This window comes from Talpa occidentalis, unplaced genomic scaffold (assembly GCF_014898055.3).
Source record: "Talpa occidentalis isolate TD23 unplaced genomic scaffold, MPIMG_talOcc4v2.1 talOcc4.15, whole genome shotgun sequence".
In the NCBI taxonomy this organism is placed as follows: Eukaryota; Metazoa; Chordata; class Mammalia; order Eulipotyphla; family Talpidae; genus Talpa; species Talpa occidentalis.
Genome location: NW_023601543.1, coordinates 75,435,180 through 75,462,351, shown reverse-complemented (window position 1 = coordinate 75,462,351; position 27,172 = coordinate 75,435,180). Strand labels below are relative to the sequence as shown.

The following is a 27,172-nucleotide window of genomic DNA, read 5'->3' as shown; positions in this document are numbered from 1 at the left end:
TTTCTTGATTAGAAGAATTTATCATCAAAGGCAAAAGAGAAAAGATGGTAACAATAAAAAAAGGTGCTCCGAAGTGATCTCAAATTAATGGTGCAAAAATCAAGAAAACAAAAGTAGGTGTTACTCTTGTTCATTTAAACTATGGTTTTCTCCATTTTGTGTGTATTCTTTAAAACCACTTAATTGTATTTGACATTGAAAATCTACTAGGGCCTTTTGTTTTCAACCAGTTTACTAATTGCAAAATATGTCAGGAACCAAAAGGGCAGGAGGTGTTGGTATATTTTTTAAAAATATATAACTCCTTTTTAATTTTTTTCTCCTATTTTCCTTATCCATTTAGGCAGTGACTTTCAATTAGCCTGCCTACTAATATCAGGTCACTAAACTCCGTGGCTGACGCTTTATTCCTTCATGTGGGTTGTCACTCGTTTGCTTCAGTTGGCTGGCAAAGGTTGTTGTATATCCATTACCAGCAACACAGCACTTTGCATTTCTGAATTGACAAGCAGCTATATTGACCCAGCGCTTATTATGGGTCAACAGCTGCGTTAACCAACGGAAGGACTGAGGGGCAATTAAAATGAATTGGCAAAAATATATCTTCCTAATTTACTCCAATTTGTTATTTATGCTAACATTGTATGGCTTCTATGGTGACACTAAACAGAATGGACCCAATAATGGCAATTAACATAAAAATATAATGGCTAATCAAATTGACAGCAACTGTTTCTCATCATCTCGACACACAATACATTATCAAAACAAACTATTATGAAGGAGGTAATTTCAGTGTTCTATTCAACCTGCAGCATGTGTGCAGTCAGGGAGATGTGTACCAGCAATTACTGCTGAATCTAAAAAACTAAACAAATAACTTAATCGCTGCCGTCCTCCTTTTTTTTCCCCCAGGAAGCAGTAATCAGGATTCGCTAAAAATAACTGGTGTATAATAGTATAATGATGATGCATATTGTAGAATAGCTAATAAGAAATAAAATAGGCTTCTAGGTGTATACTTTTTAAAATAGGTTCAGGTAGAGAAAGAGAGATTCGTGGAAGGAATGTGCACAAGAAGACAATAGCCCTGGCTGATGAATAAGCTCCTTGTGGGTTTATTCCTGCAGCCTCATATTTATAGATACCATTTGTAATGGCCAAAGAAGTTTAGATACACCAAATTTAGTAACAGATTTTATAATGGAGTGAGCAGGAAGGTCAATTGTTGAGCTCTAATAACTGAATTTCAGTTACTGCTGCACGCAGTTGAGTTGACCGGAGGTTTTCATCATTGAGAGCCAGCTAGGATCCTTGTGTCTAATACTTGATTCCCTGAAGAGATTCCCTTCCTTCTGTGGGTGCCAACTGACCCTCCTGCATGGATTGTACAAATACCTTGGTCGTTGTGGTCTTTCATCAGTTCATTCAGCCGACATCTGTAGAGTGTTTACTGTGTCAGTTAGCTGTATGTCCCTTGTCACTGGTGCCTGACGTGGCACACAGTAGGCGCTCAATTGATGTTGGTGAGATTGCATGTTCATTTGAGGCAGCAAGTGAGAACTGGTAACATATTTGTCATTTGAGCCACTCATTTGAAAAGTTCTCAGGGTTTTGGTGTTTCATCTTAGCAGTACACCGCCACACCAAAGAAAACACCAAAGCACTAGCTCATTGTCCTGGGCTTGAGGGTTTCCCAAGGAAGAAGGAACTAAAGTTCTTAGGGCTCTTGATTGAAAATAAATACAAGTGTAGTGACGTACACCTGAAATAATACATGATACTATGTATGATACTATACTATATATGATACATGATACTATGTACATGATACTATAATGCAATGTTACTTCAGTTAAAAAATGAAAGAAATGTTAAACATAGAAGTGCATTTGTATGTGATCCACCAATTAATTCTCACGTCAGTTGTTGAATTGAGTGCATGTGTTTTTTCCCCACACAGAGTGACATACAGCAGGTTAGGGGAATACATAGTAGATGAGCTCAGGCACATCCATGTTGTGTACCTATTTGCTGAATGAATACTAGTTCAGACACATCTATGATTTGCTGAATTGGAACTTGGCCAAACTCATTAAACTTTTGTTTTGGCATGGGTGGGATAAAAAACCTTATCTTACTTCACTTGGTATTTCTCAGAGGTTGTCCAGTGAGGGTTAGCACAAAGGAAGTGGTCACAGTGTTCCTCAAAGTCTGAGCTTCACCACGTTGTATCTGTGAGCCAATCCCTGGCTATGGCATAAATTGTTGGCACAAGTCGTAAAATCGGGCTCATAGTATAGCAGTACACGTTAAACAGTTTTTAGGAATTGTTTAACTTCCTGCTAGCACGGACAGGTCCCAGTTAGGAAGCATACTACCACTTTTCCCAATTAACAGTGCAAATTGTCAAGGGTGCATAGGCATTTGCAATTTGACAAAATCAGTTTTTTGACAGCAGGGGTAATCAGTCTGCAGCTTCGCAAGTAGTAATCTATGATCGAAGTGGCAGGATTTGTTCTGAATTATGAAAGGTATGTGTGCTATATGAGGCGGACAAACCATTAGTATGATTCTCTCCCTCTCACCCACCCCGCTTCTTAAAAAAAAAAAAAAAGCTGCTTGATATGGAAGTTGAAATTAGGGAATACACTGTTGAGAGTGATCTCCATCTCTCCCCCCCTCCCCAATAGTAGTATTCATTTATTTTCTGTTATATTGCAGTATTCTGACAAGACCCTGTACACCCAGCTGTGCTTTTACCGGTACATTTTTGATGTGGACTGTGCACTGGAGAAACTTATTACCGATCATGAGAAAGGTACGTTAAAATACTGTAATTACCTTTGAGTTTAAAGTGGAAATTTGCATCATAAAAGCCAGACCTACTGTGTCAGGCTGTTCACGCAGCATCACACCGCTGTCTCTGAAGCAGGCCGTGGGGGCTGTTGTGAGCACAGGCATCCCCTGCATGAGGGGCGGCAGCTCAGGAATCCCCAGCTTTGGCCCCATGGCCTGTCTCGCATTGTTCTCTATTAAAGTAGGGCTTTGGGGGAGGAGCAGTACAGAAAGGACTCTTTAAATGCTATATTTTGAAAATGCTATTTTCTATAGAGTTTAGTAATTGTAATAAAGTAAGCATAGGCAACGTAATCATTGGGCCTACAAAAACCAGATATTACCACAAAAAAATAGACCTGGAGTGTGTCTCCGCTGTTCACTAAAAGCCTAGGTTCATTTTGAAAGAGAGGGATGGGGTTGGAGTTCTTTTATTGACTTATCCTAAGAGCGTATGGGCACCTCAGCCCAGATGATCAGGTGCTGCCTCTAACCTTCACACAAGACTTATAGGCACGGTGGGGCTTAATGGGGCTGGGGAAAGCTTTGTTACATAACTTGAAAGTATTTCAAAAATGTCATGACAAGTGCATGGGCTTTTTCTCCGACCTGAAAATCACATTGACAACTTTTCTATTACCTGTAAAAAATAAAGGCAAATTGACACATTTTTCTTATTAGTCACCTGCAGAGTGTTTACGTTGTGTGTCAGTGAATATCAATTCAGTAATTTGTTGGTCGGTATTGGGACTGGAGGCGACCTCCAGGGCCTGTGGAAAATACAAATTCTGCTGGATTGCCTCAAATAAGTATCCCCCTACTGCCCTTGATTTGGTCTTAAACTAGTTTCATTTCTAATCATAATTGACTTCAGTTTTCCATCTACAAGGTAGGTTAGAAATTATATAAAAATGCCTTGACCGACTTGGTTTTGCTGTCTGTGCATATAAAATATGACCGATGGAGGAGTTGGCTCAGATATTAGAATCATTGCCTTCAGATGTTCAACAAGGACTCGGCCTATCTCCAGCTTATATTTTCAGTGAATTAGTAAAATTTATATAAAAAAGAAATTCCTTCTCTCCATTAGTAACTAGATTTTCAAACTCCCGTTTGTGACTGATGTCCAGTCCGTGTTTGGCTTTAGTATCATTAATAGCTGTTTTTCTTTTGTCCCCAAGGACCTTTTTTAAGTCCATTGCCTATTTCTGTCAGGTTTGTTACCTTTATCTGGGTGCCAGTATATTAAATTTGTTCCCCCTTTACTCCTTCCTGAATCGAGCCATCCCAGTTGATTCCCTAGATGTTCTTTTCTATTTTTTCTTTTTTTTTTTTTAAAGATTTATTTATTTATTTTTATACAAGCACTGGGTACAGTCAGAAGCGCGGGAGGGTGAGAGAATTCACCAGAACCAGAGCGGGGAACAGAACAGGCAGACTGACGAAATACACTGTTGAGGGGAGCAGCGGGTGCAGCACGAGAGGTCTGTCACGCCATGTGGGACCCTTGCTGGCGGCCAGGGATTGAACCGGCGCTGCAGAGGCTGCGGGCAGCTTCGCAGCCCAGCGCTCAACTGCTGCGTCACCAGGGCAGGCCCTCCCTAGATGTTCTTAAGCAACAAGAGGACAGATTCCCTTTCCAGATATCTCCCAAATTCTTATCTGAGAGACTGAATCAGCCTCACCATCAGCAGTTTTCAAAAAGCCCAGTGACTCTTGGAGACGTGTAGGAGTGATCTAGAAAGTCACTTTAACCCAGCTTGGTAGAGAACATCAAGGAGTGTACTTTGCTTTCCTGGAAAATAAGGAAGAATCGGACAGCCATTTGGAAGCTTCTAGCTTGGCAAAAGGAGAGAAGTGTTGACAAAATCTGTACATTTACACAGTTTACTGTGGTCTATTTTCACAAGTTTAAGAATGGGGCAATTTTTTGTCATTTGCATCTAATAAATATACTATCCAGAGGAGTTCAGGGAAGAACGGCACAAAGTGAATTATTGACAAGTTCTTTTATATCTCGGAAGGCAGAAGAAAGTGCAACAAGAAGTGTAAGAACTGTATGTGTTGGACAGAAGGAACTTCATGAAATCTTCTAAGAGCCTTTCATTTTATTTACAGAATTGTAATTATTGAAACTCTTTTCCTTTTGAGCTTCCTTCTGCATATTTAGTATTCATAACTTTCAGTTTAAGAACAAGGGAATTGGCTGAAATTTACTTGCTCAGGACATTCTCAGGTCATTCAGTAATGTTATCTGTCAATGGTGGGATCCAGAAACTCTGGGTCATGCAGAGGTTTTCTAACCAGTGACATTTGATAAGCTCTTTCCTAACAGTTACCTGGGGACATGTAAAAATTCAAAGCCATGAGTTCTGCCCCCAGAAATACTAATTCAGAAGGTGTGGAGTAGAGTTTAAGAAGCTCAACTTATTAGAAAGCTCCCCCCCCCAATATTTCTGATGTGCATCCATATTTGATAATCCTTTTGAACACATCAGTTGGATAGCTTTTAGATAAAAGAATTGAATACAGGTTGTAGGCCATAGGGAACAATTGGAGAACAAACAAGGATATTCTTAGAGTTCACAGGGGCACAGTTACAGGAGGGAAATCCCATAAATCTAAATTAAAATAACATATAAAATTATGTTATTTTTAATACTTTCTAATTTGCTGCCAGGGATACTTGCTATCAAAATGAATTTAAAATCTGTGGGATCCAGAGGGCAAATACAGTTTTTCAATTTGGACCCAGGCCAGAACGTCAATAGATTTTAACATCAGAAGTCCTGTGAAAAATGACAGTCGTTACACACAATTATATTATTGAGAATGGAATCTAAGTATCGTCTGTCAACAAGTACCCTGGAACTGGCGAGTGAAGTATTTACCATAGACTCCCCTTTACTGTCAGTACCTAGCAACATTTCCTTCGCAAAGATTGTTTTACCGTGTCCCTTATAAGGCCCGTATTTTAAGGGTTATGCTGGATAGTGGTTTTAATTTTTGTTTGAAACTTGGCAATTGACTTAGGAAAAAAAAACGAATTATTTGAAAGAGGTTTATTTATTTTTATGGTGAGAAATAGCTCTCGTCAAAGCTTTTGCCTGTGCTTTGCTTTCAAACGAAAGTTTACAGACCATTAGTCCCTAATGTGAATTAACCCAATTTGGTAGTTTTCTCTTTTAAAATGGGAAAGGACTGTTATTCACTTTGGTGAAGTGTTTACTGCATATTCACTGTAACTACATAACATTTTAGAAATCTTATTTCCGTGGGACTTTGGCATTATTGTAACTGTTCCAGAACGTACACAGATGGCATAATAGAGCCAAAGGAAGTTTTAGAGGAACATAGTGGCAATATATGAAGTGAAAACCCATCTCCACGGTGGTAGCACATAATGGTCCCGTTTGACTGCCTCATCCCATGGGACTTTGGCCTGAGTGTGGATAAGTGAACACTTTGGAGAAGACATGAATCAGTTCAAATCTTTGTCAAATTGTCTAAATTGAAGTCTGCTTAAAATTCAGGAGGGAAAAAAAGTCTCTTTTTTCGGCTGAGCCTTTTTTGGGGTATATTTGAGAACTGTAAAAACGATGGATATATATTTCCTATTGCTATCAAGTGCCATCCTTGATAGTAGAGGAACGACGATGGCCAGTGCTCCTTGCCCTGGAGGAGCTTAGCATCCACTGGGGACGGACAGATGGAACAACAGCTAAATGTGATAAACCGCTGAGCCGGTCAAGTTGTTTTGGAAGCAAAGAAAGGGAACCACTAAATGGATTGGAAAATGCAGAGTTCCCACATGCCCCCTCCCCCCTTCCACATGCACAGCCTCCCACATTATCAACACTCCCACCCCTCCACGCCCCCCACCCCACCAGAGTGAGACGTTTGTTACCATTTGTGAACCTACATTGACTCATCATCATCATCATCCACGTTTTACTTTAGGGTTCACTCTGGGTGTCAGACATTCTTTAGTTTGGACAAATGTATAATGACATGCATTTATCATTGGAATATCAATACAGAGAAGTTTCACTGTCCTAAAAATCCTATGTGCTCCTCTTATTCACCCCTCCCTCCCCCACCACCGCTGTTCTGTATATTTTCTCCACCACTGTTTGCCTCTTCCAGAATGTCATGGCGTTGGAATTACATAGTATAGAGCCTTTTTAGATTGGTTGCTTTCACTTAGTGAGATGCAGTTAAAGTTTCCCCTGTCTTTTTATGGCTTAATAAATAGCTCTTTTTTTTTTAAAGTGCTAAATAATATCCATTGTTTGGATATATCACAGTCTATCCATTCACCTACTGAAGGACATTTTGGTCACTTCTAAGTGTTTGTGGTTATGAATGAAGCTTCAGTAAACATCCATGTGCAGGTTTGTGTGTGAACGTAAGTTTCTGACTCCTGGGTAAATGCCACGGGAGCACAGTTGCTAGATGGTAGGTTAAGAGTGGATTTAGCTTTGTAAGAAACTGACAAACTATTCTAATGGCCCTATCATTTTGTGTTCCCACCAGCAGTGAATAAAAATTCCTATTGCCTCGCATCCTCATTAGCATTTGGTGTTGTCAGTGTTCCAGATTTTGGCCAAACTAATAGTTGTATCTTATTGCTTTTTTAACTTGAATTTCGCCAATGGGGCATACGTGTTTCCTCCTCCACACATATACTTCATTCGGCCTCCACCAATACTCCCCTGCAGTGCCCTACCCCCTTCTCTTGCCCCTGTTCCCTCTGGTAACCAGTATATTTTTCACAAAGTTTGCCTGGCCACTACCTGTTTTTTTGTTACTTGTATTCCACAGATAAGTGAAACCATCCGTTATCCGTTTCACTCTGTCACTCATTTCACTTGCCATCATTGTCACCTCAAGGTCCATTCATTTTGTCCATATGGGTGGCCTAGCATGCCACAGCCTACGGAGCAGGCCTGCTGAGCAGCTCCTGTCAAGGTTTGTCCTGCTCCTCCCTCCTCACAGCCAGGAGTTCTACGTTCGCTTTCTCTCTTGAGCTTTCTTCTCATATGCTTGCTTTACCCTTTTTTGTTTTCTTAAACGTTTGTGTTTCTCATTTTTTTCTCCTCTTGTCTTTATGACTGGCGGTGGTATCGTAGGCATTCATTGTTTCCTTTAGTGTCACCCAAAACTAAACTGTCCCTTTTTAGGATACTTCATAGTTTCCTAGCACCTTCTCCCAGGTCTCACACAGGCGGTCCCATCAGCCCTGTGAGGTAGCCGTGGGTTGTGCACATTATATTGGTGAGATGGAGTTCAACGTGAGATCCCTTCCTGGCGTTCCCACGGCACCTGTCAGTGCCCTTTCCATAGGCCTCATCCTCACTTGTTTTCTTTGCGTTTCTTTCCCATGGGAGCCATCGAGGCAGGGGATTTTATCTTGTTTAGCTATGCTTTGCCCTTTGGGGGCCTACTAAATATTTGTCAGATGAATCTTAACTGGAAAATAAGGTCATACAACCAATTTCAGGGACTGTGGAAGAATTAATCCTAAGAACAGTCTGCCCGTGAATGGCGGGCAGCATTCACTCAGTTGTACTACATCCTGTATTTGCTTGGCCTGACTCAGGTGTGCCTCAAATTAAAGGTACTGAAGTTCCTTGACATTTGCAGACTTAATGCCTGGTGGTTCACCTCTTTGTGAGTGATGATAAAGACAAGTGACATTGTATCTGTCATTTGCTGATGGCAAATTTGAATTGAATCGAATGTCAAATCACTTCACTTGTGAGTGAGCCAGGCTGACTGCCCATCACTCACACTGCCAACGGGTCCTGTTCTCTGCTCACCGTCAGCTAAGGTTACACTCATGAAGTGGTGATAATTACATTACTTCATGGAAAATAGGGCCCATTACTGAATAGTGAAGGAATTTAAGAAAGTGGGTTTGTTTGTTTGCTTTTTGGCCAGAAATTAAATTTTCTAAAAGGATAATATGCTTTAGTGTATATGGTAATTTGAAGTTTTCTGAGGATCTCAAGACTGGTCCCTTTTCAATGTTAAGGATTTCTACTATTTTTCCTATACTACTAAAGCAAAAGCTGGAGAGTTTTTATCATTGCTGGAAGTACTGAAATAAAAGGAGCAAGGCACCCCTGGAGTCCTCTCTAAGCAAGGTGACATTCTTACCTTACTTGGTTGAATTCTCACCAGGCATTAAAAAGAAGGCTGTGTCAGAGAGCTCCTGTCTGGTTTAGTTCTTGTCATCACTTTTTTCAAGCCATGGGTTACTCTCCGGATAACGGATGGTTTCATTTATCTGTGGAATACAAGTAACAAAAAAACAGGAGACTCAAAATATGAGTCTTTTTTTTTTCCCAGAAGCATATCAGGATACTGTGTATTTATTTATTTATTTATTTATTTATTAGAGGTCCCCGTTCTTTTATTTATTTATTTTTTTTGTATCCATTACTCTCTTGGTACTTTTTTTTTAAAATTAATAAATTTTATTTTTATATTCCCCATACAATTGCAACCCTCCCATTCTGACCCCGATCCCTCCCCTACTGCCCCCCACCCCCAAAAAGTGTCTCTGGTTCATAGTTTTTTGTTGATTTTGATTTTCACTTTCTTATAGTTATTCATTTTCCTGGGCCCTTATTTACGTTTTCTAGATTCCTGCTATGAGTGAGACCATCCGGTATTCAAAATATGAGTCTTTTTTTTAAAAAGATTTATTTATGCGTACAAGAGCTGGGGTACAGGCCAGAGGTATGGGGGGGAGGGTGAAGGGATTCACCAGAGACAGAGTGGGGAACAGAACAGGCAGATTGACCGAAGAACACTGCTGAGGGGAGCAGCGGGCAAGTCAGGAGAGGTCTGCTGTGCCATGTGGATTGCTCCCTGGCCTACCGGGGACCGAACTCGTGCTGCAGTGGCTGCAGATTGCGTCTTAACCACTGTGCCATCAGGGAGGCCCTCAAAATATGAGTCTTTAATAACAGGTAAAATATTTAATTTATGCCTACCAGATATATGTGAATATTCGCTCTTAAAGTTATGTTTTTATAATTGTGAAAGTTTTCTCTAGAAAAATAGATTTTGAAATGGGTAACTTTAAATTCCATTTTTCCTTTTCTTACAAATAAGAAATATCTGTAAGATAATTTTTTAAACCATTTCCTTGATTAAATGACTTTTTTATTGCAAGGAACTAATGTGGCAGTTCAGAACATAGTTAACTATCTGTTTATGATTAGAAAGTGATTGTAGACAAACATAAAGAACTTTGATAATAGAAAAAGTGGCTCATATAGCCCAGAGCTTCAGGGGGTTTTCATTGTTGTTGCTGTTGTTACGTATGACATCGTTTTAGTCTTTAATGACTTAGGGAAAAATAATATAATGTTAATGTACAAAACCAAGTAATCATTGTGATTCTGATTTATAGTTTATATGCAAGGTGGAAAATTGGTAAGCACCACTACAATAGTATATGTTTGTCACTCTGGATGGATTTTTATTTTCTCCTTTATACTTTTCTTTACATCCTAAGTTAGACTCTGAGCAGGTACTGCTTTTATAACAAGGAAGATTATAATTGCTGACATTTTCCAAAGAAATATTTCACTCAACTTGAAATAATTACTTCAATAATTTAATAGTGTGTGTGGGGGGGGGTAACATACAGATCACCAAACCAACTTTTTTTGTGTGTGCATTTTTTCCCCACATTGAGCTGAGCCCTTACTCAATGTGTGATCTGTAGACAGCAGCATAGACATCACCTGGGAACTTATTAGTGATGCAGAATAGCAGGTCCTCCCCAGCCTGACTGCATCAGCATCTGCATTTTAACAAGATTCCCAGGTGATTCCTAAGCACACTGAAGTTTGAAACACACTGATCCTAAGACACTCCCCCTCTTAATAACTAAAGTTGACTTCCATTTCATTCATCTATTCAGTGGGGCCATTCTTTTGACAAAACTTTAAAATGACAAATGTACAGATTTCAGAAAGCTTACCCCAGTTTAAGGTAGAATTGGGATGGCAACCTGGTCTTTTGAACTATGTTCTCTAAGCTTAAATATATAGTGAGCTGACAGGGTTTGGGGCAGGAAGCATGAGTTCTTCCATTTTGTTTCTTCTGAGTCGGAACGAGGGTGAAGTAAATTAGGATTTTCCAAATGGCTTCAAGCGTCTCAGAATCAGTGGCTTATAAAAGCCCTGGAACATAGCTCCACACTCTTCATGTACTGGCCACTAGATGTGCCCGGAGTGAAATTTCCTCCAGTCACCGCATTCTAGGCCTTGTTATAACATTGATTTAGCACATTTTTATAATTTGCTACCAAAGTTTCCTCAGGAATTATGTTCCTTACTGTTACTGACTTTTCTGTTCTGTTTTTATGCTCAGTAAAAGAATGAAAAAGTTGATCCTTTCCAAGGGGAATACAGCATGTGTTCCCTTACACTGCTTTGTTTTTCTCTTGTGAATATTGCCAATTTTGTTTGTTTTTAACTGAAGATGACTCTATAATGTGACGGAAGAGAAGCTACATTTTCCAGGAATCTGTCCCCATAGTTGCTTTGCCCTAAGTGGAGATGCCTTGTCCCTCTTCATTTTCCGTCATCCTCTGTGGGATAACTGAAGTTGTATATGAAAGTTGCCTTTATTTGGGCTGCAAACTTCCTGACTTGAACAGCGTACCGGTTCTTTCAGCCCGTTCCTGCAAGTATGCGCTCAGCTGTTGCACCTTTATGTGCATGTGGACTTACAGGCTTGCGATGAGAGCAGACACATTAGTAGTTTTATAAAAGCCCCTCCTCTGTCTTAAATGGGGGAGTCCGTTGTCCTTTTTATGGTGACAATTACAGCAGCACTAATGGGGACGCCAGTGTGGCAGTGTCTGGGCCAGCATGCTATGGTGGGTGGCCTTCACTTGTAAAACCTGGTCATTTTTTGAGTTTTGAGAGTAGGAAGAACCTGATAAGATTTTTTTCTTGTACTTTTTAAAAAAGATATATTTATTTATGCATACAAGAGCTGGGGTACAGGCCAGAGGTATGGGGGCTGAGAGGATTCACCAGAGACAGAGTGGGGAATAGAACAGGTGGATAGGCTGAAGTACACTGCTGAGGGGAGCAGCGGGCGAGCCAGGAGCGGTCTGTTGTGCCATGTGGGTTACTCCCTGGCCGGCCGGGGATCGAACTCCTGCTGCAGAGGCTGCGGATTGCTTCATAGCTTGCATCTTAACCCCTTGCATCATCAGGGAGGCCCCTTTTTTTCATGTACTTTTAAAAAAATACACCTCTATCACCAATGAGGGGGGAAAATATTAAACCGTTTTCTAGCATTTAGACCGTAATGTGAGCTAATCACTTTATTTTAAAGAAAAGTATTTTTAAACAGTTGTGCTAGTAAATTTACTTTTAAAATGTATTGTGCTTACACCGTAGATGGTTTTATTTCCATGATGTTTTTTACTACATAATTATACATCTTAATTACGTAATTACTATCATAATTATTATGTAATTGCATGTACTTCCACTAATTACAAAATCAGGAAGTGTAATTATCTAGTAAAAACTTTATGAAATTTCATGTACTAAAAATTACTTAAAAGGCTATTCCAGTGGTCTACTAGAAGGCTTTCCGTGGCTAGTCTTCTTAGTCCCGACTTTAGTTTAGAACTTGAACCAATACACCAGGGCAAAAAGGACAAATAGAAACTGACAGTCCACCACTGAATTGAGTGTTGTGATACATGTAAGATGGCCTTTGTCCTTTATAAGTTAAAGTCAGGGAGCATTTAAATTTCTTTGTGATTATGGTGTTGTGGTGAGACTACCTTAAATATTTGAGGCAGGGATCACAAAACTGTCAATGGGACAGACAGTTCCTTCTTTGGAATGGATTGATTGATGGAATTTACAGTGAAGGAATTTAAGCTACAAAACACCAGGCCTTCTATAATTCTGTAAGATAAAAGGTTTATTTAGCTATCTCCACCTTTGAAAGCAATAATTAATAACATTTAAAATTCTGTCTCTTTAGTTGGAGAAGGGTTTCCCTTCCATTTATGTTTGTATTTACTAAGATGGGAGCAAATATATCAAAAGAGCATAATCTTTTTCTGCTACTACTTGATGTCAAAAGCAGCTTTTGAGACATAAACATACTCACACAAACATGTAACATCAGACCCTAAATAAAGACAGAAGGTTTAATTCAATAAAGCCATGATGCCTCTACCATTCAAAACGACATATAAATTGCACAGTGAAACAATAGTCATGACAGCAAATTAGATATGACATCTAAATTACACTACAAAGAGAAATCCCAGAACCATTTTTGGTCTGTAGGAGTCTATTTTAGCCCAGGTTTAAAACCCAGTCTAGAGACTGCTTTATTGTCTAAGTAGGGTAATGTTGTAGAAGACTAATTGGAGGTTGGTTGAATTAATTGCAGATTAATTAAGAAGAAAGGGCTTATAATACTCATAGCAGAGAAGAGAGTAGATCCTTTTAAGTATCATGATATAATATTTCAGGAGTATTAAATTATTGATATTTGTGTATAAGATCTGTAATAATGTTACAACATGACCTGAATCAAGCCTTTGGAGTTACATATAGCTCTACTAAAGTTTCTTCGCCTCAAAATAAGTGTGAAATATATGAAATCAGCCACTTAAAGTGCATATGTTATTTCTTTTAAAAATGCAACCTTAAATATTAAGAGGTCTGTAATCTTAGAAGCCAGTAACTTTTTTCCTCAAATCTTTCTAAAGAGGCATTCTCTGTGGTTTTATCAGTTACTGACTTTGTGACTTTTTTAAAATGAGTCTGTGAAAGATATGAAAATACCAACCCCACTTCAAACAAATTAGAGGATTTCTAGCCATCCAGAATTGTTTCATGCTCCCAGAGATACTTGGAGTTTAAACAGGTGTAGTCTGACTCTGGTTTTTCACTTTAGTAGTTTAGGATTATTTTTAAATTGCATATTATTTTCCTCTTGGTAATCTTTGTTCATTTACTTAGCCCAGAATTTAGTATCTCCATCATGTCTTACTTGCCTTAATTCTCTTCTCACACTTCCCGGGAGCACTTCGGCTCCCTCCGTGAGATAGCATTTGGCTTTCTGAATCTTTCGTTATGGTTTTGTTTTTGTTTTTTCACCAATCATGTGTGCCATATCGGAATGGCCTTTAAAGTTAAAGTTAAGTGTTTTTGCTTGGCCTTCACCTTTCCATTTACGGTGCAGATTTAATGTTTAAACTGACCGTACTTTTTTGCTTTATCCTGTTTGGCTTTGCTTTTCATATAAATTGACATAAGTTTTCTTATCCTCCATAATTTTTTAATTTTTTCATAATTATTTAAGGGAATCAGCCATAATATTTGAAGTTGAACGGTGTCTTTATGATGTCACCCTAAGCCCGTATTTCTTGTTAATTTTCACAGTCAGTGCCCATTTATTATTTTATGCTGTACTATCATGTAAACCCATCATCCCATTGACTTGTTCCTAGAGTAGTTTTCCTAAACTTGTAAATTTATTCAGATCCAACAATCTTCTCTTACCTTGCATCCAATGGGATGGTAACTAGACAGAACTAGTAACCTGGCCTTGAGTTAAATTGAGTCAGTTTTGATTGCATTCTCCTCAAGTAAAGACCCCGGAAGATGTTTCTTCCTTTGGCCAGTGAGTCCTGCTAACCATAAGCATTCCGTAAAGTTGAAGGCTTAAATTAGCTGTGCTGACAAAAACAGAAGATTCATCCTGGATACAAGTGTAAGCAAGGCCTGTTCCTGCTCTAGAGGTAATAGCACTTCTGAGTGTTTCCTTATTCATACATTCTCCCTTTAAGCACCTACTTTTCACTTATGGAACTTTTTATGGAAAGCATTCACAGCCATCATTTTTTACTTTTTCTGTTGGGTGGGGGTGGTTGACATCTTTCACATGTCACACCAAGGAGATGACATGACTCGGGGAGGTGGTAAAGTCTGGAAGTGTGAGAGCCCAGTGCGGTTTCTGCTTTGTCACGACTGACTTGTTTTAATCTAGTGGGGAAACTACAACCTGAAGGCAAATCAAATAGCTTCAGCACAGGAGAATGGCGGGCAGTGCTGCGGGCACTTGCCTGTAGTTCAGGGGGGGGATTCCTGGTGGACATGGAGTTGGAATTGGTCCTGGAAGAGTGGATGGGACTTTGCTAGGCACAGGTGCACTTGTGTAGTTTGAGATTAAGTTTTGTCTTTCCAATTATTCTTTAAGTGCTCTATTGCTTATCTAGCTTTTTTCCCCTTAATAAATCAGAGAACCTCGTCTGACAAATGCATGATGATTTTTAATACATATCTCAATTGGAAGTTTAACCAAAAAGCACTTATTGAGAGGCTGGTCTGTATGAAGCTTTAAACCCCAGGCTAGAAGCTGGAAGCTGTTCTCTCTTCACTCCCCACTGGATCCAGTGGTGGTGCTTCAAAAGAAGTTGACTCCATCCTACAGGATACATCTGTCAGAAGTGTATCAAAATGTTTTCCTATCTTAAATAATTTAACTCAGAATATAATAATGTAAGTATTTTGACATGAAAATGTTACATACTGTGATATATCCACTTAACTTAAAACAGACGTCTTTAACTTTAAAAGAAAGAAGTATGGTAAGACAAAACAAAACAGAAATAGGAATTAAAAGAGATGAATGACAGACTGAACTAGTTTTATTTAGAAGATAAAAATAAAATCCTATTAGCATTATGACCATAGAATATAAAAATGGTTTACTTGAAGCATGGTTAATATTTTTTACTATGATCATGAAAGCTTAAACATCTGTAGGACCTGTTTGCAAAGTAAATGTTCACTGATGAAATAATTCCAGTGTTTTATTGGTACATATATATATATATTCACATACATACATATATATTGTCTTACGAAAAATGTCGATGCTGAGAAGGCAGTAAAATTCAAGATAAAAGGCAGAGTCTGAACCTGAGTCTGTCTTCAGGAATTTATCCGAAGAGCCCTCTCTGGCTTCTCTCAGTGAAGGCTTTATCACTTTTAACAAATGTGCCACAGTAAATTTATTAGTATGCTACAAAGAAATTTTCAAAATAATTAAGACTAAACTACACTTGTCAAAATAAATGAATGAAATACAATTTTGAATCATCTTTCTTCGCTTATTGCTCATTTGCATAATTCAGTAACTTACACAGGAGTCTTTCAGTCATTGGTGTGAATTAGCAAGGTTCTGCTATTCCTTGTTGTACGGGTGGGAATTATGCTACCGTGTAATTAGCTATTCCAGACATGGACTAACGGGAAATACCAAAGGGCACAGCAAAATCTAAAGAGACAAGGCAGGGAATCTAAAGACAAGAGACAATCAAAAAACACCCAACAAACTCAAGCTGGTAGACCACAGGGAATTTTGAATGAAGCCTCTTAATTTATTTTGAGAATAAGAAATCAGTAGTATGAGAGAAATCTCAACAAGATTAGCTGACTAAGCCTACTTAAAAAAAATATCTCTATAGTGCATGGTGCGCCAGGTTAACCACTCCTGTTTGTTAGTCTGTATACAGCTCAACAAATAGCCGGCAAAGCCTTTCATGGGTATATAGTGGCTTTCCATTGAGGTTTTCACTCTTTGAAGGAGGTCGTTTATACCAATGAGATCTGTAGATGCAAATTGCTTTCCCTATATGTGAGGGGTCATTCCTTTCACAGCAGACTTGCTCATCGCTTTTATAGGGGTTTTGTTATTTTTCTACTGCTCTAAAGCAATGATGGGAATCATGCCTCCCCCTTCCCCAAACCCCCCATCTAACTTAGCATCCTGATCTTTTCCCTCCAGCTCTGTGAAACTTTTGTGTGCTGAACTTTGGAAACAAAACAAGCTGTTGGCAACAGCCTTTAGCCCTGAATCAGGAAACTTTTTCCTTTTTTTTTCTATCTGAAATATCTCTTTGGATTTGCTTCTTATTCTCACTTAATTCTAAGGAATTAAATTTCCTATTACAGCAGAATGCCACTGTAACATGCTAGGGCATGTGGAAATTCTTGCAAGTGATGTCCTGAAAATATCATTTTCAGTTTGGTTTCCCAGTGATGTAAGCACATAGGAACTGGAGGAGCAGAGAAGGGATGGGATGGATTCAAGGGGTAGCTGTGAAAACCTAACTTCTGATCCCATTGCTGAGCTGGATGGGGAAATAAGATTTGTTTTTTTCCCTAAGCTTTTAAAGAATCATAACAAGCATCCATAGGTTTTAGCCTATAGCCTTAGGAAGCAGGGTTCTCAGGCACACCACATGTGTGCTCTGTAAAGACTGGCTGGCTGTTCCTTCTGTTTACATCTGTTGAGCACCCCGGGCCTGACCTGAACTCGTGGAAGACTATAGCGGGTAGTGGTTAAAAGTTCATGGTCTTGCAGCCAGATGGACTGGTTTAGGTTTGGGCCTCCCACCTCTTGCTAGATAAGTAGCTTTGGGGTACGTGACTTATCTCTGTGCTGCCTCATCTGTTCAGCTAGAATGGGGATAGTACCTGCCTCATGGGATCTAAATTAAACAGGATACTATGGAAACAGGGTGATATGTAAAATGCCTCATGCCCGGCACATAGTAATCATGCAATAAATACTAGTGGCTTTGGTACTTCTGAGAGTAACACTTTATCCAAACCACTATTATAGAAGTTCCTATTATAGTTATTGTATCTGAATTGGTTTCTGTAGCCTCTCATTGACCATGTTTTGTTCCTATTTGTGTCCCCTGCATCTAGCCTTACACCAGGCATGTATTTAATGATGAGTAGTTACAGGCTGAAAAAGGCATGGACCTACTCTCAAGGAACTTAAAATCAATCCTGATAACTCTCTTAATTTTCTTGTTGATTGAAATAGCATTCGTGTCAGAAGTATGTTAGAAAAGATGGATTTGATTCTCATTATCAGTACTAGTGGAAGGATTGAAACACGAATAACTCACAAACTGTCCATTTTGTCTAGATCCATCCTTTTGGCATGTGCTCTACTAATGTTCAACAGCTAGTGATAACTCTTGGCTCTTTTCTACAGAGAGTAAAAAATACCTGTGTTTGTGTATGGGAAGTCAGCCAAACCAAGTTTCTGAATCTTGTGCCTTTTAGCAGATTGTTTCTGAACAACCAGGGTGTATCTTTTTTATTTTTTAAAATGACAGGTGCCCAGATGCCACCGCCAGGTAACTGATTCAGTCGGTCTGGGGTGGGGCCCCAGTGGCTGTATATTTTTAAAAGCCTTGTGGGTGATTCCGATGTATATCCACAGTGTTGAGAATCTGAGTTAGTGAAACTCTTCAAACTTTAATATAGCTTCTTGTCAAATATGCATTAAATTTGACTTTGATATAGAAAGGGAGATTGGGTGGCATCTAGATAACAATTTAAACAGACAGTAGAGAGAAAATGGAAGTGAAGTCCATGAATGATTTCCTAGGTAAAGGAATCACTTACGGGGCTATATGAGCTAATTTAGAGTAGAGAATAAAGTGAAGAGGGAAGAGGACTAGGGGGAAGTAAGCAAGAAGATACTGTTTTCTGCTCATGAGCAAACTGAAGATGAAATTAATGCATTTCAACAAAATTGGCTGTAAAGCACGTGTTATTTTCCCCTTTAACTTAACATCATCAAAGAAGGAAAGGGCTGCTGTGGGCTGGGGAGGCCGTGAGGAGACTGAGGGGAAAGGGGCCAATAGTGAGGGAGAGGCTAACCCAGCCTGGCATTTAGGACCCTCTAGGGTTTGGATTTCTGGAAGCTTTTCTGTCTCCTGTCCTCTTCTGCTTCCCTCCCGCCTGCACTCCTCTGTCACTGCCTGTCCCCCAGAGCTCCGGATAAGGTGGGGTCCTGGAGATGATGGTCTGTGTAGTAGATCACTGTTTCAGCTGGAGAAAGAGAGCCTGGCTCGCCCCACTTCCCAGCTTTGGAGTCTCGAAGCTAGAAAAAGGTCTTCAGTGAGCCTTGATTTTCTGGCCATAGGATATTAGATCCTCCCCTTTTGCCTAGAAGGATTGAGATGGCGCCTCTGTGGTTGCCTCTCTCAGCTCATGGGTTTCCCCTGCCCACCTCAGCCCAGTCTCTCCCTGTTGGTATTCTGCTGCAACCTTAACACCTCCCAGCTAGACATGATCTCTTTGTTCTCCAAACTCCTACAGCTCTTAAGCACTGTCCCTTAACATGATAACTTTGAGGACTGGCCACCCTTGGTATGTTACTGCATGTCAGGTGGCAACTCGCACATGAAAGGAGCCTTATAAATGGGATGTGAAAGTAAAGCCTTTTAGAATACTTTATGGTAGAAACCTAATACTTTATAGAAGACTCTAATTCATTCTCTTTTCTCTGCTATTTATTTCCCATAGCCTCTGAATGTTTTAAGATTTTTTTCCCATCCGTGTATATCCATATACCCATCAAACATTTTAGCCCACACCGTCTCACTCCACATACACTTTCTTTCTTATCGTCCTTTACCTACTTTCTGTTCATTTGTATCATACACCTCCAAGAGACTACTTTCATTCCAGCTTGGACATTTGTCAAGCCTTTAGGTTATAGAAATCGAACAGATGCCCTGCTGCATAGTGAGATGTATTAAGATGTCCACAAGTTTATTTCAAATAAGGGCTTATCCCTACCCAGGCCCACTCTTCACCCTTCTATAACTTAAGTGCATATGCCAGCAGCTGGCCATTTTGCTCCCAGGTGTTTTGAATATTGAAAGTTCTAATTCTTTGATGACCTTGCTATCTTTTCATTTCTCCCATACATCTAAAATTTGTTATCTGGGGCATCCCCGGTGGCGCAGCGGTTGAGCGCTGGGTTGCGAAGCTGCCCGCGGCCTCTGCAGCGCCGGTTCGATTCCCGGCTGCTCCCCGGCCACCAGAGGAGGGTCCCACATGGTGCGCAGACCTCTCCTGCCGCCCGCTGCTCCCCTCAGCAGTGTACTTCGGTCCTTCTGCCTGCTCTGCTCCCCGCTCTGGCTCTGGTGAATCCTCTCACCCTCCCGCGCTTCTGACTGTACCCAGTGCATGTATAAACAAACAAACAAACAAACAAATAAATAAATAAACATGCCTCTATAAAAAAAAAAAATAAAAAAAAATAAAATTTGTTATCTGGTTTACTGTTGTCTTCGTCATATCTCAAGATGTCCGGTAGCCATCAAAATGTCTAACGGGAAGAGGCAGTGCTATCTCCCCACACGCCCCTCTGTGGAGCAGTGCAAGGCCAGGCGCTCACTGATGGCAGTGTCTGTCAGTGTATGTTTAGCAGGCCAGGCTGGGGAAGAAAAATAGTAAGCCCACAAAATCTGGAGATAACCTATGTCTTGGGTATAACCCGCAGATACCCTCTAGTAAAATAATCATTGTACAAAATAATTGCAGGAGACTGAACAAGTTAGAAAATCTATTCCTGGTTTGTCGCTGACTCACTTTGTGGCTTGGACAAACCATTATTACTCTTTGATTTAGTTGTCTTATTTATAGTTCAAAAAAGGAAAAATAACATGTGTTTAAAAAGCACTCCGAAATTCCTCTGTAAAAGTGCAAAGTACTATTGTTTTTTTTATTATTACTATTAGTGTTCTGGCAAATGGTTTAGTTTTATGCCATGTAGTTCCCAGATGTTTCAGTTCTTCTCATTGATGAATTACAGAACACTTCCATGTCCTCCTGTTTCACGGCATTGATAACTGTTTAGCATGTCTTTGTTTTAACCACAGTTAAAGTGTATGTCCAAAATAGATCTCATTAATAAAATACAATTACCAAATTAAATATATCTATACTACTTTGTATTGTTTTTTTTCAACCTCCTTAAAAACGTGGTTACCAACAACTACTAAATAAGACCTTTAATTACTGCCAATCTTCTCTTGAAAGTAACAGTGCTTATCTTGAGTAGTTTGAACTGTAAGTGGTATTCAGTACACAGTGGGGTTGTAATGCGATTATGAAGTGTACCAAGCTACGGATAAATAAGCATGATAAATCATATATTTGTATTAGAAAGAATATTTGAATGATTAACTGAATAAACAGGTTGCAACTGCTGATTGCTTGGGGTGGGTATATGATAAAAAGTAAAATACTTGGAATAGAAAAATTGTATGCTTCCATATATAGTAGAGAAATCTTTTAAATTTAATGGGGTTTTGAGTGTACAGTACTTAAATTACTGAGAAAATTAAATGACTTGCATTTATTTCTGGCATTAAATTTTCCAAGTTAGGACCTTTTTTTTTTTTTTTTTTTTTTTTTTTAAAGATTTATTTATTTATTTATACAAGCACTGGGTACAGTCAGAAGCATGGGAGGGTGAGAGAATTTGCCAGAGCCAGAGCGGGGAGCAGAACAGGCGTACTGACGAAGCACACTGTTGAGGGGAGCAGTGGGGTGCGGCAGGAGAGGTCTGTGCACCACGTGGGACCCTCACAGGCAGCCGGGGATCGAACCTGCACTGCAGAGGCTGTGGGCAGCTTTGCAGCCAAAACCGCTGTGCCACCGGGGAGGCCCCAGGACCTTTGTTTTTTAATGTTTCAGCTTATTCATCATTAGAGACCTATGGCTTTTATATAAAATATTATAGTTCTCCCCCAGATAGCCAGTAATTTATCAATGAAAAAATATTTTCTCTTTTTTTCCCCTCCTTTTCTGGGCATTTGGTTCCAGAGGACATTTTCTTAATTTGGGACAATTGTTATTGTAAAGCATTTAAAATCTATGTGTTTTCCTAAGGTGTTATATTTTAAGTAACCTTAAAAATAACAATACTGGAAAGTAGTAACCTGTATAAAACAAATAAGACTGTTGGGCCTCCCCTGGTGGCGCAGCGGTTGAGCGCTGGGCTGCGAAGCTGCCCGCAGCCTCTGCAGCACCAGTTCAATCCCTGGCCACCGGTGAGGGTTCCACATGGCGCGACAGACCTCTCCTGCTGCGCCCACTGCTCCCCTCAGCAGTGTATTTCTTCGTCAGTCTGCCTGTTCTGTTCCCCTCTCTGGTGAATCCTCTCACCCTCCCACTATTCTGACTGTACCCAGTGCTTGTATAAATAAATAAATAAATAAATCTTTAAAAAAAAAAAAAAACAAATAAGACTGTGAACTTCATTTCTATTTCACTATGAGCTACAGTGAGGAATAAGCTGTGTGCCTTTATTTGTACAAGTGTCCCGAGACCTGCATTACAGGGAAGGAGGCATGGCTACCACAGGTCTGAGAAACCAGACGGCATGTAGTGGCATCCATGGGCCACAGATGATCTCTAAATATGTTTAAATGATCTTGAAGAATACTTGGCATTTTTAATTAGTGATAATATTTTTTACACTGGAAAGTTCCTACAAAAGCCAAAATTCTGGCGTTCTTTTAAAAATCAGAATCTGACCTCTTCTAGGTATTTATCTAAAGAACTTGAAAACACTAATTCAAAAAGATTTATGCATTCTTGTGTTCCTAGCAGCGTCATTAGACATTCACAATAGCTAAGACATGAATGCACCCAAAAGCCCATCAGTTGCTGACTAGATAAAAAGTAGGGAGAGATATACTCAGTGGAATATTACTAAGTAAAAAAAGGTGAAATCTTGCTTTTTGTGACAACATGGGTAAAACTCGATGTAATGGGGGCCTCTCTGGTGGTGCAGTGGGTTAAACCTCAATACCATGAAGCTATTGGCAGCTACTGCAGCATGAGTTCAATCTGCGGCCAGGGAGCTGACCCACAGGGTGCAGCAGACCTCTCCTGTCTCACTTGCTGCTCCCCTCAACAGTTATTTCAGTTGATTCACCCTGTTCTCCCCAATCTCTCTGGGGAATCCTCTCATCCCCCCCCACACACCTCTGCCCTACACCCCCGTTCTTGTATGCATAAATAAATAAACCTTTAGAAAAAACTTGATGTAATGGTGCTAAGTGAAACAAGTCAGAAAGTGAAAGACAATTATCTCATGTTTTTTTCTTATGTGATATGTACATAACCAAAACAAACGAACTAACAAATCACAACAAAAATAACTTAGATTCTATAAAAATATAGGAGCTTTGGTTGTGGATGAGATGAAGCTTATATACACATAGAGTTGAAGATGTAATCCTTCTCACCCCCAATTTATATAGTTTTATAAGTCCGTGGTCAACCAAGCTAGTATCTTGCTACACTAGCTGAGTATTCCCGCATGACAGTTGGCCAGACTGAGAAGCAACTGAAGCTGTCAGGCAGAACTTAGCCTCTCCAGTTTGTTGCAGCTCCGTAGCAATCTGCGCCACTCATTTCTGTTCCTCGTGTGGCTGCTCTGTGCATTTGTTTGCTAACAATATTTTTTGTGTTTAAAGAAAAAAAGGAAACAAAGGAAGCTAGAGAATTTGGGGTTTTAAACAGTAAGAAATATCCTACTAACATTAAAAATGCAAAAAGATGCGGGCCTCCCTGGTAGCACAAGGGGTTAAGATACAACCTATGAAGCTCTCTGCAGCCACTGCAGCACAAGTTCTATCCCTAGCCAGGGAGCTACCCAGATGGCGCCGCAGACCTCTCCTGTCTCGCCTGCTGCTCCCCTCGGCAGTGTATTTCAGTGGATCTGCCTGTTCTGTTCCCCACTCTGTCTTTGGTGAATCCTCTCACCCCCCACAACTCTGGCCTGTACCCCAGTTCTTATATGTATAAATAAATTGTTTTAAAAAATGCAAAATTATGAGAGTTGTCTTAATACCATCCAAGTCATGTGGAATCATAAAATTGCTTGTAGCTAATCTTTTCATGGTATGCTGATCTGCAGGAGTAAGATAACAATTACGTATTTGTTTCTTCAGGGAAAATACCAGGTAATAGTGAGACTCTTTAATTTATCCACATTCACAAGTGCTAAGTGTTGCAGCTGAGGGAGAACTCAGGTTCCAATTTGGTCTGGAGTGGAAAAGTCCACTGGAATTTTCTGATGTGGCAGAAATGTTCTAATACTGTCCAATGAGGTAACCCAGCCACAGGAGACCCTTGACCACTTGACTGGGACTAGTGTAACTGAGAAACTGATATGTTTTGAAATAATCGCATGCTAACTTTGGGGCAGCGCAGGACTCTAGAACTTTCTTCTTTGCATACTCACTATTTAACCTTCTTATTCTTTTTAATAAAGTTCATCAAAAGGTTTCTGTAAGGTTTTCTCTTGCTATTTGCCCAGTGGCAAGCATCCATTCCACCAGAAGTTCAGAATACAGTGGCTTTTCTATATCTGCCTGGATTTCCCTCCACAAAGAGTTTTATCATACCAGTAGCATTTTTTCTAACGGAGTTAGACATCTTGATAGTAAGGTTCCTAACATTTAGAATCTCCAAGACCCCTAGTTCAGATAAAGAGCATAATTTGAGATGTGTTTAGATGTCAGAGATGTGTAGATCACTGAGATGCCTCCTTCCCTGGTCTTTAGGATCTAGTGACTTCCAGAATCATGGGTCTAACAACATGTCTGTTAGCTGGCTGGTTTGAATTGGACTTTTAGAGAGGTGGCCGTTAGCTAACCTGTCAATATGTCATTCAATCTAAAATGGCTTTGATTTAAGATACATCCTGATATTAGGGACGTTAGAACAGGATGGGAGGGACTCATCATAGAATTGGTGAAATATAATTTGCCGATGAGCTCATCCCCTTTTGGTGAGCCCAACACGAGGGACAGCACTGAGAAACAAATACCAGCTCCTGCGTTGTGGTAATTGACCCCTTTGCTTTGGCTGTCCCCTTCCATACTACCTTACGTTGATTTTGATTAATTAGCAGAAAGACTGGCGGTTAGGAACAGGTTTAAGTTCTTGCTTGGCATAACAACTTGATCTTTATATTCACTTTCTTTAAACACCCCCCTGCGCCCCCTCCCCAATCACAGACATATTTTATTATCATAAATAGAACCGGAACAAGCTTAACCAATCACCTTCTAGCACACAGGCAACTCTGCGGTACTCCTTTTTAGACTACCACATGCTGTAATTCAAATTATCACATTAGCTATCCAAACGCACCATTTGTTTTTAAATACTGGAGTGTTTACCTGAATTTTTCCCCTTTTCATCTTCCCGCCCCACTTCACCTGTACATTGTCACTGCAGTGACAGGTTTATTTATGTGCCTTAATATCATCGCTTTCTGTTATTTTAAAAATATATCCCTACATCTCCATGATGGTGTTCTTGAGCATTTTAAAATGAGTTGTTATGGTGTAGGTATGTCTTATTTCTCATAAAACCCTCCTAAACCATGCCTTTATTCAGACTTGGAAATATTTCAACACTTCTAAACTCCTACCTTAAATTTTCAGCACCATTCTTATTCTGGAAACTGAGCATGCCTTCTGAAACTTGAACAGCCTTTACAAGAAATTTGGAAGTTTAAATCTATGAAAGTGGAAGCAGTTCTTGCCCATAGTAGAGTCTGGCACCTAATGGCTGCTCTTTGGGATACTGCAGTAAAGAGTTTCCAAACACAGACATTCAGGGTTTACACTTGTTGTATGAAGTCCACTTGCGTGTTAATGGTTGTCACTTATTATGTAGTAACAAGGACTCCTAAGTGCGTTGGTAAATGTATTAGTTTGAACCATATAAAACTGCTGACATGTGACTATTTTTTAACCTACAAAAGTTGGCAAATTCACATGGTCCATCCAAGTATTACACATTTCAACCAGTCAGTCTTACATAAACTGCTTTTTCTATTTTTGCTATTTTCCCCTTATTTTTCTCAATACTTTTAATCCAGCAACCCTCTCCTTGGTACTGCCCATTTGTCTTTCGTAGTTACTAATATTTTTTTCTAGTGCTCTTCCCTTCTTAACCGATTCCCCAAATCTATTTAGTTTGAGAATAAGTACACAAAGTGGGCCCATTGCATGGGGCCTCCATGGTGCAATCAGTGCTTCCACTGGTAGTGTTTGACCTATTTTGAGATTTTCATTATCCTAAAAGGTTAGTGTCACTGAATACATTTACTGCCCAATAAATAAGCCACCACAGTTCTTCACTTCTCAAATGAAGACTAGCAGAAGGAAAAACACAACTTTTTTCTTCAGTGCTGATCGAGGCCATGCTATGTGATGTCTTTGTTGTGACATGATTTGGCTAATGCATCTCTGGAGAATAAAATTAACAAATACCCTTTGTTCTAATTACCTTTATTCAACTGAATGTAAATTAACAAGTCTGTGCAGTTTTTAAAGAATTTATTGTCTTTGGGTCTTTGTCTTAAAAAGAAATGGGATATATTACATTTTATTAGAAGTGTTGGAAACGTCAACCATCTCTTGTTTGAAACTAGAAATCGTAGCATTCTTATCTCTACTCATTTGTTATTTGTAATTTCCAGGAGTCTATGATGACTCTTCATGTATTCCAACTCATCGTATTTTTGTTATTAATAATTTGCCATTTGTATTTAAAAAGGATTTGTCAGTGAGAGTTGGTAATGTCAGGTAAATTTAAAAAAATTAAAATCCCTCATTATCGAACTATTCAACTCTACCTGTGATCATGCTGCTCATCCAGTAATCTGCTAAATCGATGTTATTTTAACATTTTATAGGTATGAAACCGAGGTCAGCTTAAGTTGCTTTCTAGGACAGTAAGTAAGCTAAATCTAAGCTGGGTCAACAGACTCCAAAAACTTGAACTCCACATTCCCACTCTACCCTTCCCCTCTAGTATACTTCTAGCTATTTAAAAAGAAATCCTTAAACATCTGTATCACTCCAGTGCCTCTCGTAGTATGTGTATACTTGTATTTTATTTTAAATTCATTTTCAATTTAATAAACACTTTACTGACATGAAGAAACCAGCAGTAAGGAAGTCGGCTGGCAGGTTATTCTATCAATAGACCAAAGGCAAGAGGAAAGGGCCCGTGGCTGTGGCGTCTCTCAACCACTAGGGGGCAGGCGTGGCTGGAGGCCCTCCTGCTTAGAAGCGCAAAGTGGGATAATATATGGTGGAGCTGGAGGGTTAGGCAGGGGCTAGATCCCAAAAGAAGGGCTTCTGTAAAGGATATGACTATTATCCTCAGTACAGTGGGAAGCTTCTCCAGGCTTTTCAGTAGGGCAGTGGCGTGCTCTGATACATGGCCTGTAAATCTCTGGCTACTCTGCTGAGGGCCACTAGATTGTGGGCATTTTTTGGGAGGCCTGTCTCTACCAAGTGTCCACTCCTGTTTCCCCTCTAGCAATGAGACACACAGGCATAGAGGAAATGCTAAACAAGGCTTTGTAAAGTGTGTGTTCATTAGGGAGACTCTTAAGAGCA

General features: G+C 39.7%; 1 protein-coding gene across 1 annotated transcript in view; it reads left to right on the top strand.

The window, feature by feature from the left end:
* The window catches only part of POLA1 (DNA polymerase alpha 1, catalytic subunit), a 268,514-nt gene that overhangs the window by 208,866 nt on the left and 32,476 nt on the right, over nucleotides 1-27,172 (top strand). Inside the window, exon 36 of the mRNA XM_037512589.2 lies at nucleotides 2,725-2,821. Coding sequence (XP_037368486.1) covers nucleotides 2,725-2,821 — 97 coding nt within the window. The remainder of the gene's footprint in view (nucleotides 1-2,724; nucleotides 2,822-27,172) is intronic.